Genomic DNA, 14,339 nt, shown 5'->3' on the forward strand with positions numbered 1-14,339 from the left:
CATGCATAATAGGCAATAAACTCAAATGAGAAAAACTTACCAGTAGCTGAAATTTGGACCCAAGATTTCATGAATTATTCAGAGAAGACTAACATAGAAAGGCCAAGACAGCCAATGTGACTTGACCCTTAAAAAAAATTCTGTAACCACATTTTTTTAATCCCCCAACTTGCACAGGAGACTGCCTTCCCTTAAGAGTGCCTTGGCATTCTAAGGGGCAGACATTTCACAATGCGTCACCATCTATTTTCTATTTATGTGTCCCATTTCTAAAGGTCAAGATGAATTCTCCACTTTTTCCATATGCTGTAAATTCTGTTGCCATTTTTTAAATTCTCCTGCAGAGCTGAGTCTGTTTAATAGGCGGTAATTCTGAAGTCTTACTCTTAGTGGAGGTTCCTTATAGCAATGACTCTCTTTTTTTGGCATGCTTTTGAGAGAAAGGAAATATTAAAAGGTAACTTCCAGAGATGCAGGTCAATTACCAGGCTGTGTCATAGGTTGTATTACTTCAGGTGCAGTGCAACTTCCAAAGCTAAGACCTTTTGTGTCTAGTAGCATTTCAGACAGACAATGTAATGCAAGTGTGAAAGGGTGTATGCGTATGAGAATGGACCATTACATTCCATTGGCTGGGGTAACTCATGTGACTTTGATGGTGACATCAGGATGGCATCTAAGATATGGTAATATTAGGGACATCTGTAACCAAAATCATCTCGTAGAAAGAGATGAAGTGTAGGGAATCAAGTGCCCTTACATTTAGAGATGTTCACCTGCACATACAGAGAGTTCTTGCCATTATACACACAAAGTGCTTTAATCTTCATGGATGATGGTGCCAGGGCTCCCTGCAGGGCAGCATATACACACAGACTAACTGGATAGTGGCTTTCAGATAGACTGTTGCAGATACAAACAGTCAAATTGTTTACTGACTGCAGATGATGATGAAGTATCCCTTAGGAGGAGGAATCCATGGAACGGGAGTGTGATGGAGGGTTCAAGGTTTAGCTTATTCCTTACTTCAAGTCAGTTTAGTATAGGTTAAGAGCAGCAGCTTCTGATCTAGAGAACCGGGTTTGATTCCCCCCTCCTCCGCACGCGGCCAGCTGGGTGACCTTGGCCCAGTCACAGTTCTCAGAGCTCTCTCAGCCCCACCTACCTAACAGGGTGTCTGCTGTAGGAAGAGGAAGCATAAGCAGCTGTAAGCTGCATTAGATGATTCCACATGGCAGCAGCTATGCCATGCCACCACCGGTGCATTGTTGTGGAGTTGCATGCTCCACAGCTTTATGTGTCCCCCAGGAAACAGCAGCAGAATGGTTCTGCCACATGGGGAGACCGGGGGTTGCAAAATAAAAACAAATGCCCCAGTCCACCCTGCAGCATGGCTAAGCGCTGCAAAGCTGACCAGGGAATTCTTTGCCCCCTCTGGGCCACCATAGGGCAGGGAGGGGACAGGCTTGTGACGGGACAGGCCCATTGGCTCCCGCAGTAGACTAAGGGAATCCACATTCCCTTAGCCTGGGACAACTGAGGGCCTGATCCGCGACCTGCCCAGGTGGGAGCCTGCCTGGTGGCTGCGTCATATGAAAGCCAGGATTAGCCTCGCTTCCATATGTCCACCCTCTTGGCCTTTTCTGCCTGTGCAGAATTGGCTTTTGAGACTCTTTTGGGTAGTAAAAAGCAGGTACAAAAAACCCAGCTTCTCTTCTTTTCTTCAAATGATTGCTAAAATTCTACAGCTATGTATCTCATCCCAGGTACTTTATTGATTCATGTAATTGTAGATTTTCTCAATTAAAATTAAAAAACCTCAAGAAGTAGAATGAGTTGAGATGAGAAATTTAATCTTTGCAATCAAAATATGTTCTTTATTACTATGGGATATAGCAGCTGGCCTCTACAGAATACCAAAAGTGAATTTGCGAAGTAAATAAAAATGTTAAAACTTTCTAGGAATCCAATGTTCTTTTCCTCAATGGCATCTTGTAAGTTAAAGATGATTAAAGGACCGGAGCACCCAGCGCTTTCACTATTTTTAAACTCAACCTTAGAATGTATTTTAAGTGAGAAATTTAATTTGGGTGTCCTTCCTTTGCAGAAAGTCATTCCCTTCGGAACACGCCACTCTGGCAGCCTTTGCGGCTGTGTACGTTTCAGTAAGTAATTAAGCCTGTTCATAATAGTTCCTACAAGGGGGGGAAGTCAAAATGTCATTTTGTGTCCGTTTTAAAGCAAGATCATTAAAACTAGTGAAGTCAGAAAAGGCGAGAAAAGTCTGGACCGCTTCTAATCCTTCTTCATCCAGGTCTCAAGTGAAAAGAAAGTGGACATTTTTAGAAAAAGGAAAAAGAAAGATTTTTATCTCCCAGACTTTTTAAAGTAATATTTAAAAAACATTATTGTTATACCTCCAGTGCACACAACTACAGATCGTTCCTAGGGAAAGGGAAGGCAACTGTAAGCTGCTTTGAGACTCCTTCATGTAGAGAAAAGCAGTATATAAGAACCAACTCTTATTATTATTATTATTATTGTTGTTGTTGTTGTTGTTATATCCAAGCATTAAACAGACCCTTGGTAGCAACAGTGTTTCTGTTTGAGTGCATTACTAAACAAGCAACAACTTGAAGATTAGGGGGCTTTTCGCACGCCTTCAAAATTGCACAATGGTTGCCAATTGAAAACGCTATTGATTTGCCGTTATGCACAACGTCGTTGACAATCTGCCACACAGCTGAAACCAATCCACAAAAAGCGCTTCCTTGTAGCGCTTTCAGGGAAATCCCCAAAAGTGGATTCACCCTCCGGAAAGCGATACACTCCTGCAACCAATCTGCAACACTAGCGAAAAAGACCTGTGCGTTAACATTGTTGCGGTTTCTACAAAGTCCCTCCCCCTGGCTCTCTCCTCTGATCTTCCGGTGAAGCGATCGCCATTTTTTTTTCTCCGAGCGAGCGGGGATAAACGAACCAGCGAGCCTCTTTCTGTTTAGAGGCTTCCCCGGCTTCAGTCCCTCCCCAGAGTCACTAAGCACAAACAACACTTTGGACACAAACAACAGAGAAGCCCGTTTGCTGATGTATTTTCCCTTTATTTTTTACACGAAAATCGGGCCCGTGAGGGGGGGGGTTCACTCGGAGGGAGCGTGGCAACGATCAAACGACAGCTCAAACACACCGGGCAGCTGGATGGGTCTCTCCGTTGCAATGAATCAACACAGATTCATTGCAATGGGTGTGTTTTTTTTTTTTTTTAAACTTTCTTAAAGGGAAAGGGGCTGTTTGGGAGCATGCTAACGGCTGCCCATTGGCTACTTGACGGCCAGGGGTGGGACGAGCTTGGCAAGAGCGCTTCCTTTCTAGCGATTTTTGCCGAGACCGGAAGCCTGTGGGAAACGCTACAAAACGCAACTGGATTCCACTACAAAGGCAGGTATGCATAACGACGAATTCCACTATTTTAAATGGCGATTTTTCATTCAGCAACCAATTTGCTACAAAGATCCCGGTGCGGAAAGCCCCTAGATGTTGGCAAAGTACCCTACACATTTCAAAGAACCTTTTGCTAAGAGTAGCTACAGAATACATGTTCATAGGAGAATATTCTAAGTATTGTAAGAATATGGGAGAGATGTGTCCTCTTCTGTTCACAGTGCACGCAGCTTACAATTCTGGAATTAATCACAGAGGGCACAGTCTTTGGTCCTTCAGTTGGTGTCTCAGTGTTTCATTTCTATTGAACTTTTGAACCGTTCAGTGGGATCAACCAGGGTCCTTTGGTTACAAGTTGGCTACTTTCAGCCTGCCATAAGCAGCTCTTCCACAGGTTCACACAGTCAGACATTCTCCAACTTTACTGCTGTTTTCCAGTGATTTCTCCCCAACATTCCATCAGCTCTCATGGATCACTCACAGGGAGAAGTGGGACCTAGCCTCTTTATCTAGCCTGGCTACTTAGCCTAATATTAGTTAGGAAGAGACTTTTTTGAGGCCAGTTCCCAGATCTCCATGTTTCCAAAATCATAGGAAGGAAGAACTGAAGTGGGTTTGGTGACTGACTTGCAATACAGTCTTAAACAGAGTTACACCCTTCTCTGTCCATTAACTTCAGTTGCCTCGGAAGTGTGGCAATTCTGCTTAGAATTGCACTGTTGGTTACTTCCATTATTTACGCAATTCTTTAATGCATTTTGTTTTAAAGATGTACTTCAATTCTACTTTAACCGACTCCTCTAAACTTCTGAAACCACTTCTAGTCTTTGCGTTTATCATCTGTGGGATTATCTGTGGACTAACTCGCATCACCCAGTACAAAAACCATCCGGTTGATGTTTACTGTGGCTTTTTAATTGGTGGCGGAATTGCTCTTTATTTGGTAAGTAGAGTGCAAATATTCAAAATAAATAATATTGGTTAATCAATAAATAGTATTGGTTGCTAAATATCTTAGTTAATTGACAATTTTTCATGTGATATTTAATTGTGGCATCTGAAAATATTGTTTGGAAAAAAACAAATAATGCATTTGAAAAATATTAGGGGTCTGATAATTAAAACAGAAAAGAACACAAGCTCGAGGCAGTGAGGAATCAATGAACAGGGGAAAATGGGTCAGGAAATCCCTACTCCAACTTTTCCAGTTATCACTCCAAGATATTGCAAAGGACTTGAAGAGTCCAGTTTCCCAAACCTCTCACAAAGCTCTGATACACCAAAGCTTGCTGTTCTGGAATAGTCTTTAAGATACCAGTGGACTTGTGACTACTTCTGTATAGTTTTGCTTTATGTATACATAGACATTATGAGGTATAACCCTGTTCTCCATTTGTATTAGAGTTGCCAACCTCCAAGTTGTACCTAGAGATCTCCCAATATTACAATATTACTGATCTCCAGGTGACAGAAATGAGGTTACCTGGAGAAAATGCCCACTTGGGAAATTGGATCCTATGGCTTTGAAGTCCTTCTCCAAACCCCATTGTCCTCAGGTTCCACTCCCAAAATATCCATATAATTCCCAGCCCAGAGGTGACAACCCTAATTTGTATATGGTCATGGTTTAGTGACTCTGTGTGCAGGCAAATGAAGAGAGATGGGGAATATTCTGAAAGTGTGTTACTCTGGACATCTGTCACTGTCTTAGGTGAGGGAAAGAATAGGGGGAAGAAAATGAAGACGACCAGCCAAGCATACTCCATCTTTCCATACCTGCTCCAAGTCTCAGGCATGCAGCTACTTAAGACAATACCTGCCTGGGTGTTATTTAATTGAGATATTATATTTGTATGTTTTTATGTGTGGTTTTTATTCTGTAACCCGCTGGGAGATGGCAAGCTGTCTTGCGGTGGGAAAAAAATTGAATAAAAAATAAATAAACTCAAGCTCTTCAGACACTCAGCAGCTGTGGTCCTATCATGCATGATGCTTACTCCTGGTTCTGGTGAGCATACTGTGTACACAAGCATATGGATGATGCATACTGAGGTAGGAGTGGAGTGCCTCATCTTGCCATGATATGCTGTGTACATAGCCTGCTCCCTCTGCACGCACAGAGAGAAGGATTATACTTGTGACCATCATGTACATACTCATATCTATGAAATATAATTCAAAAAAGTTTACCCGATATCTTCAGAAAAGGAAACAATATTTACATTGAAAAACTAAAGTGCAGTGGCCCCTTAAAGCAGCCATTTTCAATCTTTTGACCATGGAAAATCTCCTGAAGTCATTGTTCAGACTTCAAGGAGCCCCAGAAGTGATGTCAGCTGGCCACACCTCCCTGCCATGCCCCCTGGAAGTTACATGTCATCAGAACCTGTGTTAACAGGCAGTCTCAGAATGGACTGAAGGGAGGAGCGTCAGGAGGCAGTTTAAGGTGGGAGTAGGCATGCAGGCTCTGCCCCTCTCAGGCACAGAAACCACGAGAGAACTGACTCATGCTCAGAAGTAGGGAGAGGGAGCAATGGAAGTGGCCAAGTCTATTTTTAAAAAGACGGGAAAGGCCATGGGCCCCTTCTGGAGCTCCCATGGACCCCAGGAGCGGGCAGTCCTGGTTGGGAATCCTTGCCTTAAAGACTAACCACATTTATGAGTCAGAGCTCTTTTCTTCAGAAACTATGCAGAGAAAAAAATATAGAAAAAATTACCACAGGAGAGATGGAAAGGGAGGAATTGAAGGCACAGAGGGAGAGAGAAAGAAGCCTGGTGTTAATCCCATCATAAATCTTTCAGGTATGACGAAGTGGAACAGGTTTGGTTGTTACAAGGTAGACAACGATAGAGGACAGAAATCCCTTCCCATTTTTCAGAGGGTACAGATCAACAACAGGCAATTTAGTTATATACATTTTGTTATATAAATTGAGGAAGAAGCAGCCTGAAGCTTAAGAAAACTGACATCAGTTACAGATTATAGTATAATACAACATGTTAGGAGCCCATTAAACTTTCTAAAAAGTAGGTCCTGAAGAAGTGAGCTCTGTCTCACAGAAGCTGATGCTAGAATGAATGTTGTTAGTCTTTAAGTTGCTGCTGGAATTTTGTTTTATATTGCTACAATAGACTAACATGGCTGCCTTTCTGGAATTAGGCTGATGAGGTCAGCTTTAACAGCAATAATCACACATGGAACCATCATAGAATATGCAATATAGTGAAGATGAATAAGCAGTGTGGTGCTCTTCAGCTTCCAGAGAGATATATGTATGTAAAGAGAAATAAAAATGGACCATCAAAAGTATAAAGTGTGGCTGAAAATCCTACTGTAGTTCTGCATAACTTGAAACAGATGAATTTCTCTCTTACCTTGATACTGCATTCAGGCACTGAATTGGAAACTGTAGTGATAAGCCCCAGAGCTTGCCTAGGTTGAAAAATTGTCAGCTTAAAAAAGCACATTGCCTCTATCAAAGCTGGAGTGCTGCCTTACTATGAGCCAGTACTATCAGCCCTAAGACTCTCATAGAAGCAGAAAGAATTCAGCCTTTGAGCTCAAAATTAATTAGGTCAAGGCAAGGTTCATGGCTGTAAAAGTAGATCCAGAAGATAGAAATGGTCCCCTGACAAAGCTAAATGAATAAGAACTGTAGTGCCTCTTGTTTGATTCATAAAATGCAAATTTGAGGCTTGTTCCGCCTCAGCTTTCCTTGTGACTGAGCAGGAAAGGGAAAAGGGTTTTAAATCTTCAACCACTGAGCTTCACAATTCGTATTGGGGGAACATGTGTTATTAAGGGAAACAACTTTGAAAATAGGAATGCCTGTTCTAAGTTGGGAAATACCTGACAATTCATTAGAAAGTCTGGTGTGATTGATTAACAGAAAACTGAGCACACATATGAACATTTTGGTAAAGTTATATTGTGTCTGAAATACCACACATGAGAAGCTACCATGAGTTTTCCATAATGGGGTCCTATTTTTCTCCCAATACCAGGGCCTATACGCTGTGGGAAACTTTCTACCAAGTGAAGAGAACATGCTCCATCAGAACCAGCACAGAGAACCATTAAGGTCTTTGACCGACCTGAGCCAAGATGCCAATAGAATTTTGCCTGGTAAAAATGCCAGTAGCAACGATGCTATCTCCACTCATCATGCTGAGAGTATCCTTAATAGGAACCATAGAGAAACTGGCTCCCTGACTAACCTCAAAAGAGCAAATGCTGATGTAGAGATTATAACACCACGAAGTCCAATGGGGAAGGAGAACATGGTCACTTTCAGTAACACTTTGCCAAGAGTCAATACACCTGCAATGGAAGAGTCAGCTCGTCGAAATGCAACTATTCACGCATCTATGGATTCCGCCCGCTCAAAGCAGCTTCTCTCCCAATGGAAGAACAAGAACGAAAGTCGTAAGTTGTCCCTCCAGGTAATAGAGACAGATTCTGGACAGTCACCACCTAGAGCAATTGAAATGAGGTCAAGCTCTGAGCCTTCCAGAGTGGGACTTAATGGGGATCACCATGGGCCTACCAATCAGTACCTGAAAATTCAGCCTGGTAGTGTGCCAGGCTGTAACAGTGCAGGTCTTACTGGTGGGCCAAGGGTCTCTATTCAGTCACGCCCCGGTTCTTCACAACTTGTGCATATTCCTGAAGAGACACAGGAGAATGTTAACACATCTCCAAAAACTAGCACAGCTAGAGCTAAGTGGCTGAAGGCTGCTGAGAAGACAGTTGGGTGCAGAACCAACAGCCAGCCGAGAATCATGCAGGTCATAGCCATGTCCAAGCAGCAAGGTGTACTTCAGGGCAGTCCTAAAAGCTCTGAAGGCAGCACAGTCACCTGTACTGGAGCCATCCGATATAAAACCTTGACAGACCACGAGCCGAGCGGTATAGTAAGAGTAGAGGCCCATCCTGAAAATAACAGGCCTGTAATTCAGATGCCATCGGAAGGGGAGGGGAGTGGCTCCTGGAAGTGGAAAGCCCCTGAGAAAGGAAGCCTGCGTCAAACCTATGAGCTAAACGATCTGAACAGGGACTCTGAGAGCTGTGAATCTTTGAAAGACAGTTATGGATCCAGTGACAGAAAAAGAAGCAACATTGATAACAGTGAGCACCACCATCATGGGATAACCACAATAAGGGTCACACCAGTGGAAGGCAGTGAGATTGGTTCAGAGACCCTGTCCATTTCCTCTAGCCGCGACTCCACACTTCGAAGAAAAGGTAATATCATTTTAATTCCCGAGAGAGGCAGCAGCCCAGAAAATACCAGGAACATCTTCTACAAAGGGACATCTCCAACAAGAGCTTACAAAGAATGACAGCTGATGACTCCAACCAAGCAATGCCACTAACAATCAATGCTGTTTGGTACGAGCTTTTGTGCTCTCTTTACTTTTGAGCTGATGCCGGAATAATCTTAATGTGCCAAAATATCAACCATCAGCCTGACTGTTTTTGGATGTTGCTGATGTGTAGTGATTGTGCATGAGTTTGTGGATTTCATGTTGCGGGGGGGAAAGCACAATGCAAGAACCTAACCAACAGGACGAGTTTCCTAAAAGGTTTTTGGTTTGGGGTTTGTTTTTGTTTTAGTTTGGATTCCAGTTATTTCTCCAATGGGAATGATGTCAACAAAGGCAGTGATCAAATCTAGACACCTTATTTCCTGAATGTGCCAATGTTTTTATTTATATATAGCTACATATATAGGTCCAAGGACAAATGGGTGAGGGTTTTTTAACAGCAAAAGCTGTACCAGTGTTGTATGTTCACCTTTGCGGGTTTTGCACCAAAATTTAATACAAGTCGGTGCTGATTCTACCTTAACATTTTTGGGAAACTTACATACCTGTGCAGCTCTAGAGACACATGACATTTTTGACATGTAATTCCTTTTCAAGTAATATTGCTGAAAATATAATGCTGGCTGCATTCATTTTAGAGTAGAACAATATTGACCACTTTGTTATAGTGGATCTTTCACATTAAAAGGTTGCAAAGGTTTTGTGTAGTTCTTTGAAATGTTTACCAGAAAAAAATCAAAACAAAAATGTGGGTGATGTTCCATAAAAACAGAATCACTTTCTTTCCTGGTTAGTTTGGCTGCTGCTGTCAAAAAATGTTCAGCTACAGGTGCTACTAATGAAACTGTCACTTCAGAGTGAGCTAACGGATAACTAATTTGAATTTGGGGGGGTTTATTTTCCAAGCTGGAATTTACTGCACTCTCTCACACACAGCCTATCGGTTTTAAATCATTTTGAAATTTGTCTCATTTCTGTTCTTTCTTTTTTGTTGTTGTTGTTCACTACTAACTAGTTAATTTTGGACAGTGACAATGGCAACTGTGTTGTAAAGATGAAAATAATATTACAGCCCAGGCTGCTTAGTGAATGAACAGGGCTGATCTTAGGTAGAGGAAAATCCTAGACAAGCCATGAGCCTGTGTGGCTGCCCTCCATTCCTCTTCTTTTCTCCACCTCTGGAGGTAACCTAAATATGACTGCGGAGCATGTTCAGAGAATGTAAAGCAATTAAATAGCCCTCCCATAGCACCTAGGGACAGGCACTGAAATGAAATAGCAGCTTCCAAGTTGATGGATATTCAGGTTGCTTTTTGCCATTTTACACACTCTAAACAAGGTGTCATTTTGGTGATACTTTTTTTTTACATCCTTCTACCACTGTGGAACTTCTCAAGGGAACATGAGCCATATCCCAGATGGAATATGGCAACTTTAATGAGGGTAGCAGCGATGGCTGAGATTCCAGGAAGCTGGCTACCTGGTAATTCTTACAGCCTTGGTACTTTGGATAAATATCCTATCCAATGGAGGAGCTGGTCCTAGCTGGGGCAAACCTTTGATGAATTGACAAAGCTCTCACCCAACCATTGTTGCCTCATTTTCAGTTCTTTTATTTAAAAATTTTTAATGGGCTTGAATGGCAAAATTAACTTGCAAATGCTACATTGTATGATGGATCACATCGTATTCAGCAATGAGCCTGATTAAAAATTGTTTTCAGTTAGGGAGCTCAACAGTTTCTTTTTCCACCTAAGATCCCAGCATCTCATTATTAGCAAGATGGAATTGTGAAGGCATTTTAAGTGAAAACCTACTAATTTGGAGGCAGGACAATCAATGGAACATGTAGTGAAAGGGATACAAGACTCCTTAGGTCAGGTTTAAAGAATGTAGTGCAGTGCCGGTATTCACAAGTATAGATGTTCGAAATCAAAAGTGCAGCCCCAGGTAGGGTCAATAGCTTAGAGAGAAGCATGGGCTTAAAAATATTTTTGAATAATTCTACCATTGGGGGAATTTAAAAAACCTCAAAAGATATTGATATACATACCAGTATAATTCTCATGACAAAAATGATGCACAATCAGCTTCAATTATTATGTTTTATTTTCTTTCCAACCATTTCCAACTTTGTGCAGGAAGTTATGCTGAGGTGACTTGTTCAGGTGCCTCCAGAAAGCAGGGATTTCCAAACACCTGGATTTCTAAATCACATCTGTCCTGATCCCAGCAGCCCAAACTAGCAGTGCTTCTCCATGGTCTCAAAGAATTTTCCTGTCCTGTTTGAGATCATTAAGCTGGTATAACCTTGGGTATGGTGTCTGCAAACAGTGTGCTCTTCTACAACAGGAGAGCGTAGTTTAATCTAGAGAGAGCCGCATGGAATAAGCTGTGCATGATGACTCATGTATATGTTAAAAATTGGGCACTGGGAAAGAACTGGGATACACATTTGCATCAGTACTGGAAGGTAGACTGGAAGATAAAATCAATCCATGGCTTTTGCGGCATGTTGGAATGCCTGTACAGATGCACATGCCATATCCACTGTAGGATTCTCCACACAAGCAGTTCCCACTCCATCACTAAGAACCAATACAGCTCTGGTTGCTGGATGCAGGCATCTAGCCACTGGATTTTCAAGTCCAGCACCTTGCTGCACCTACAGATCCCAATAAAGTGCAGCAATCTGCATGTAGATCTTCCTTAGTGGATATGGGTAATTCTTTTCCATTTATACTATTAAAGCATTTTTTCACAAAAATATTTACAGAGGTCACAAATGTATAAATGCCTAGTGTTTTGGATTCTTAGAAAACATTTGGATTGATGATGGATTGTAACTTAGTTTAGCAACACCAAGTAGAAAGCGTTTTCAAGGAGTAGGTAGAGTCCAATAACAACTGTTGCTGGGCGTTAGGGACAGGTGATAAGGAAGGCAAATAGAAATGGACGATTAAACAAATGCAATAATACGAGGACTAGATATTAACACGCCTGGCAAAGCAGCTTATTTTGTCCAGCGCACATGTGTTTGAGGGTAGGAGTGGTTGTTTTTTTGTCTTGTTTTATTTCCTTAGACTTAACTTGCCATATCGAGGTATCACGTGTTGCTTTCAGGACTCTGAAGTTCACTGCATTCTTTCAAGTGCAGGACGCTGTTTTTCCTATCTTAACTTTTCCTACTTAACTAGCAAACAATTTTAAAGCACTTGCAGAATCATTGTGATGGCATTCTTTACATAAACTATTGAAAATACTCCTTTTTTTACTCGGAAGTGCCAAAGGCTACTCTTTTTAATAATGGCTTCTTGGTAACATTATTACATTTAAAGAACTGGAAATGTAATAAGATATACATTGGGACTGGGGACTTCTCTATGTATATCATTTTGGAGCCTTTTGTAAAATTAACCTTTGTTTACATTCCACTGATACCTTAATTTCAGACAAATCAAAATAAATTGAACTGGTGGCAACTTCTAGTTTTTTCTTACTTGCTAAAATGGGGCACCAATTTCTTTGTCAGGCTGTGCTTTACTGAGAAAAAAACATTAATAAATTGGGTAAAAATATGAACTATGTTTTTAAATGAGAATTCTATATAAAGTATTGTGTTATAATAAAATGTTATGCACTGTTTTAAAATGGAAAAAAACTATTTGTAAATTGCTATAAATGTATTTTGTTAAACAAGTACAGAATCAATGCTACTGTGTGAGTTTATTGTGCTAATATCATTCAAAAATAAAAACGAAATTCTTCATTGAAATTGGGCACTCTCATCTGTCCTAGAAGGCTTTAGGTTTTCATTTTGGTGCTTCATCTGTACTTATAGTATGTGGAATTCTGATGATGGGTAGAAGGTTTAGTTACTTGAAGTAATACACGTAGTTTTGCCAACTACCAGGTGAGGCCTGGAATTTCCCTGGAGAGACTGAGATCCTGCCTGTCCCTGTCCTCCCCAAACCCCACTTTCCCCAGGCTCCACCCCTCAAATCCCCACCAACATACGTCTATCCTAAATAGAAGAAATCTATGGTAGGGAGCTTCATGATTGAATGGGAATCTGAACCAGGCGCTCCCCAGTTATAGGCTGCTATGCCACAAAGACTTAAAATCCGGGTACTTTTATCATCTTTTCAAAGTTGGGAGTCGGGAACTATGCTTGCTGACATTCATATAATCCTTCACTACTCAAGGCACAAAATATCTGTCCATAAAAAAGGCAAACTCACCAGCCATGAAAGCATTTGAGAGTCACAAAAGGATGTACTTAGATGAACATTTTTATATTGAGAATTAGCCAACTTAAACAGTGGAAGATTTTTCTCCCCAAAAAAGTTTCCAGCTAAGAATAATCTTGCTGGATCAGGCCACAAATATACCAGCCCCTGACTCATTGTATTCTTAATTCAGATGTCAATATATCTTGCTAGATCTTTGCATGAAAATGACTTAATCAATTATATTAACACTGGTGTGTGCTGCACATTTATCAGAATGATGAGAAGTTCCCAGGCTAAGACTAGATTGGGCCTTACAGTCAGTTTCTTTGTAATGGTTTCTTAATTTGCAACTATGCAAGTAGATCACAGGTGGAGACAAAGAAGTACTTCTACCAGGCAGCAAGCCCACAAGCTCAACTTATTTCCCCTGAAAGCAAAGCATCTCATACCACCAGGTGCTTCATGTTCAGGCACAGCTCTCTTCCCCAGCTTTACTCTCTCTGTCCCGAACTCCAAACCTGCATTTTTTCCATACACCTGCCCCCTCCTCTCAGCTTGGGTGGTCATTTCATTCTCAAAGCTCTCATTCAAAAATGGAATGAATAGCAGTTGACCCTCTGCTAAAAGTTATTGAGGACATATTCACAGGCATAAAAAAAAAACGTAAACTCAGTTTCACAATTTTGCTCTGGAGTTAAGGCCAGCTGTGCAGAAAAGTACCAGCTGGAAGAAACCGGATTGCACTATAATTCTTTAACATCACTGTATTCCAAGCACTGTTCATACGGCAGACAAATGAACAATTCATGAGCCATTTTAAAGCTCTAACAAAAATACCTGATAAAAGATAAAAGGTGAGGTTAGTCCATCATGACAGCTCTCCATATTGTTTTGGCTTCCCTTTGGATATCTTAAGATAATTTCTTAGCTAGCCCAGATATCCTAATGGCTAAACAAAAGCCACAAATTGGCAGGAAAGCATGCAAAATACAGTTCCTGCACTCCAGGATGCAATGCAAACAGGTTTTTATCAGGAAAAAACGGAGGAGGAGGCAAGATCTTACAGGAAGTGCAATAAGATCTTCAGTACACTTGTGCTGTGTGCTGTGACACCAGTGCTTAGTGAGACTTTATGAATAAAACTACTTCTTGATTCAAGAGTCAGACCCTTTCACAGAGCTCCTCTGCTGTGTGCTATACTTGACAACAGAACATAAAAATTTAAAATACATGCACATGATATAAATGCAACACTATATAAAATATAATCTAGTTTTGGGGTTACATGTTTGCCATTTATTAGCATAACCAAGAAATGGAACCCAAGTTCACAAGGGT

General features: G+C 41.2%; 1 protein-coding gene across 1 annotated transcript in view; it reads left to right on the forward strand.

Annotated features, from left to right (window-relative positions):
• Positions 1–12,544, forward strand: part of PLPPR4 (phospholipid phosphatase related 4) — a 44,980-nt gene extending 32,436 nt beyond the window's left edge. Inside the window, exons 5-7 of the mRNA XM_077332988.1 lie at positions 2,108–2,165; positions 4,211–4,384; positions 7,447–12,544. Coding sequence (XP_077189103.1) covers positions 2,108–2,165; positions 4,211–4,384; positions 7,447–8,784 — 1,570 coding nt within the window. The 3' untranslated portion in view covers positions 8,785–12,544. The remainder of the gene's footprint in view (positions 1–2,107; positions 2,166–4,210; positions 4,385–7,446) is intronic.
• Positions 12,545–14,339: the final 1,795 nt, after the last annotated feature.

This window comes from Paroedura picta, chromosome 4 (assembly GCF_049243985.1).
Source record: "Paroedura picta isolate Pp20150507F chromosome 4, Ppicta_v3.0, whole genome shotgun sequence".
NCBI classification, from domain to species: Eukaryota; Metazoa; Chordata; class Lepidosauria; order Squamata; family Gekkonidae; genus Paroedura; species Paroedura picta.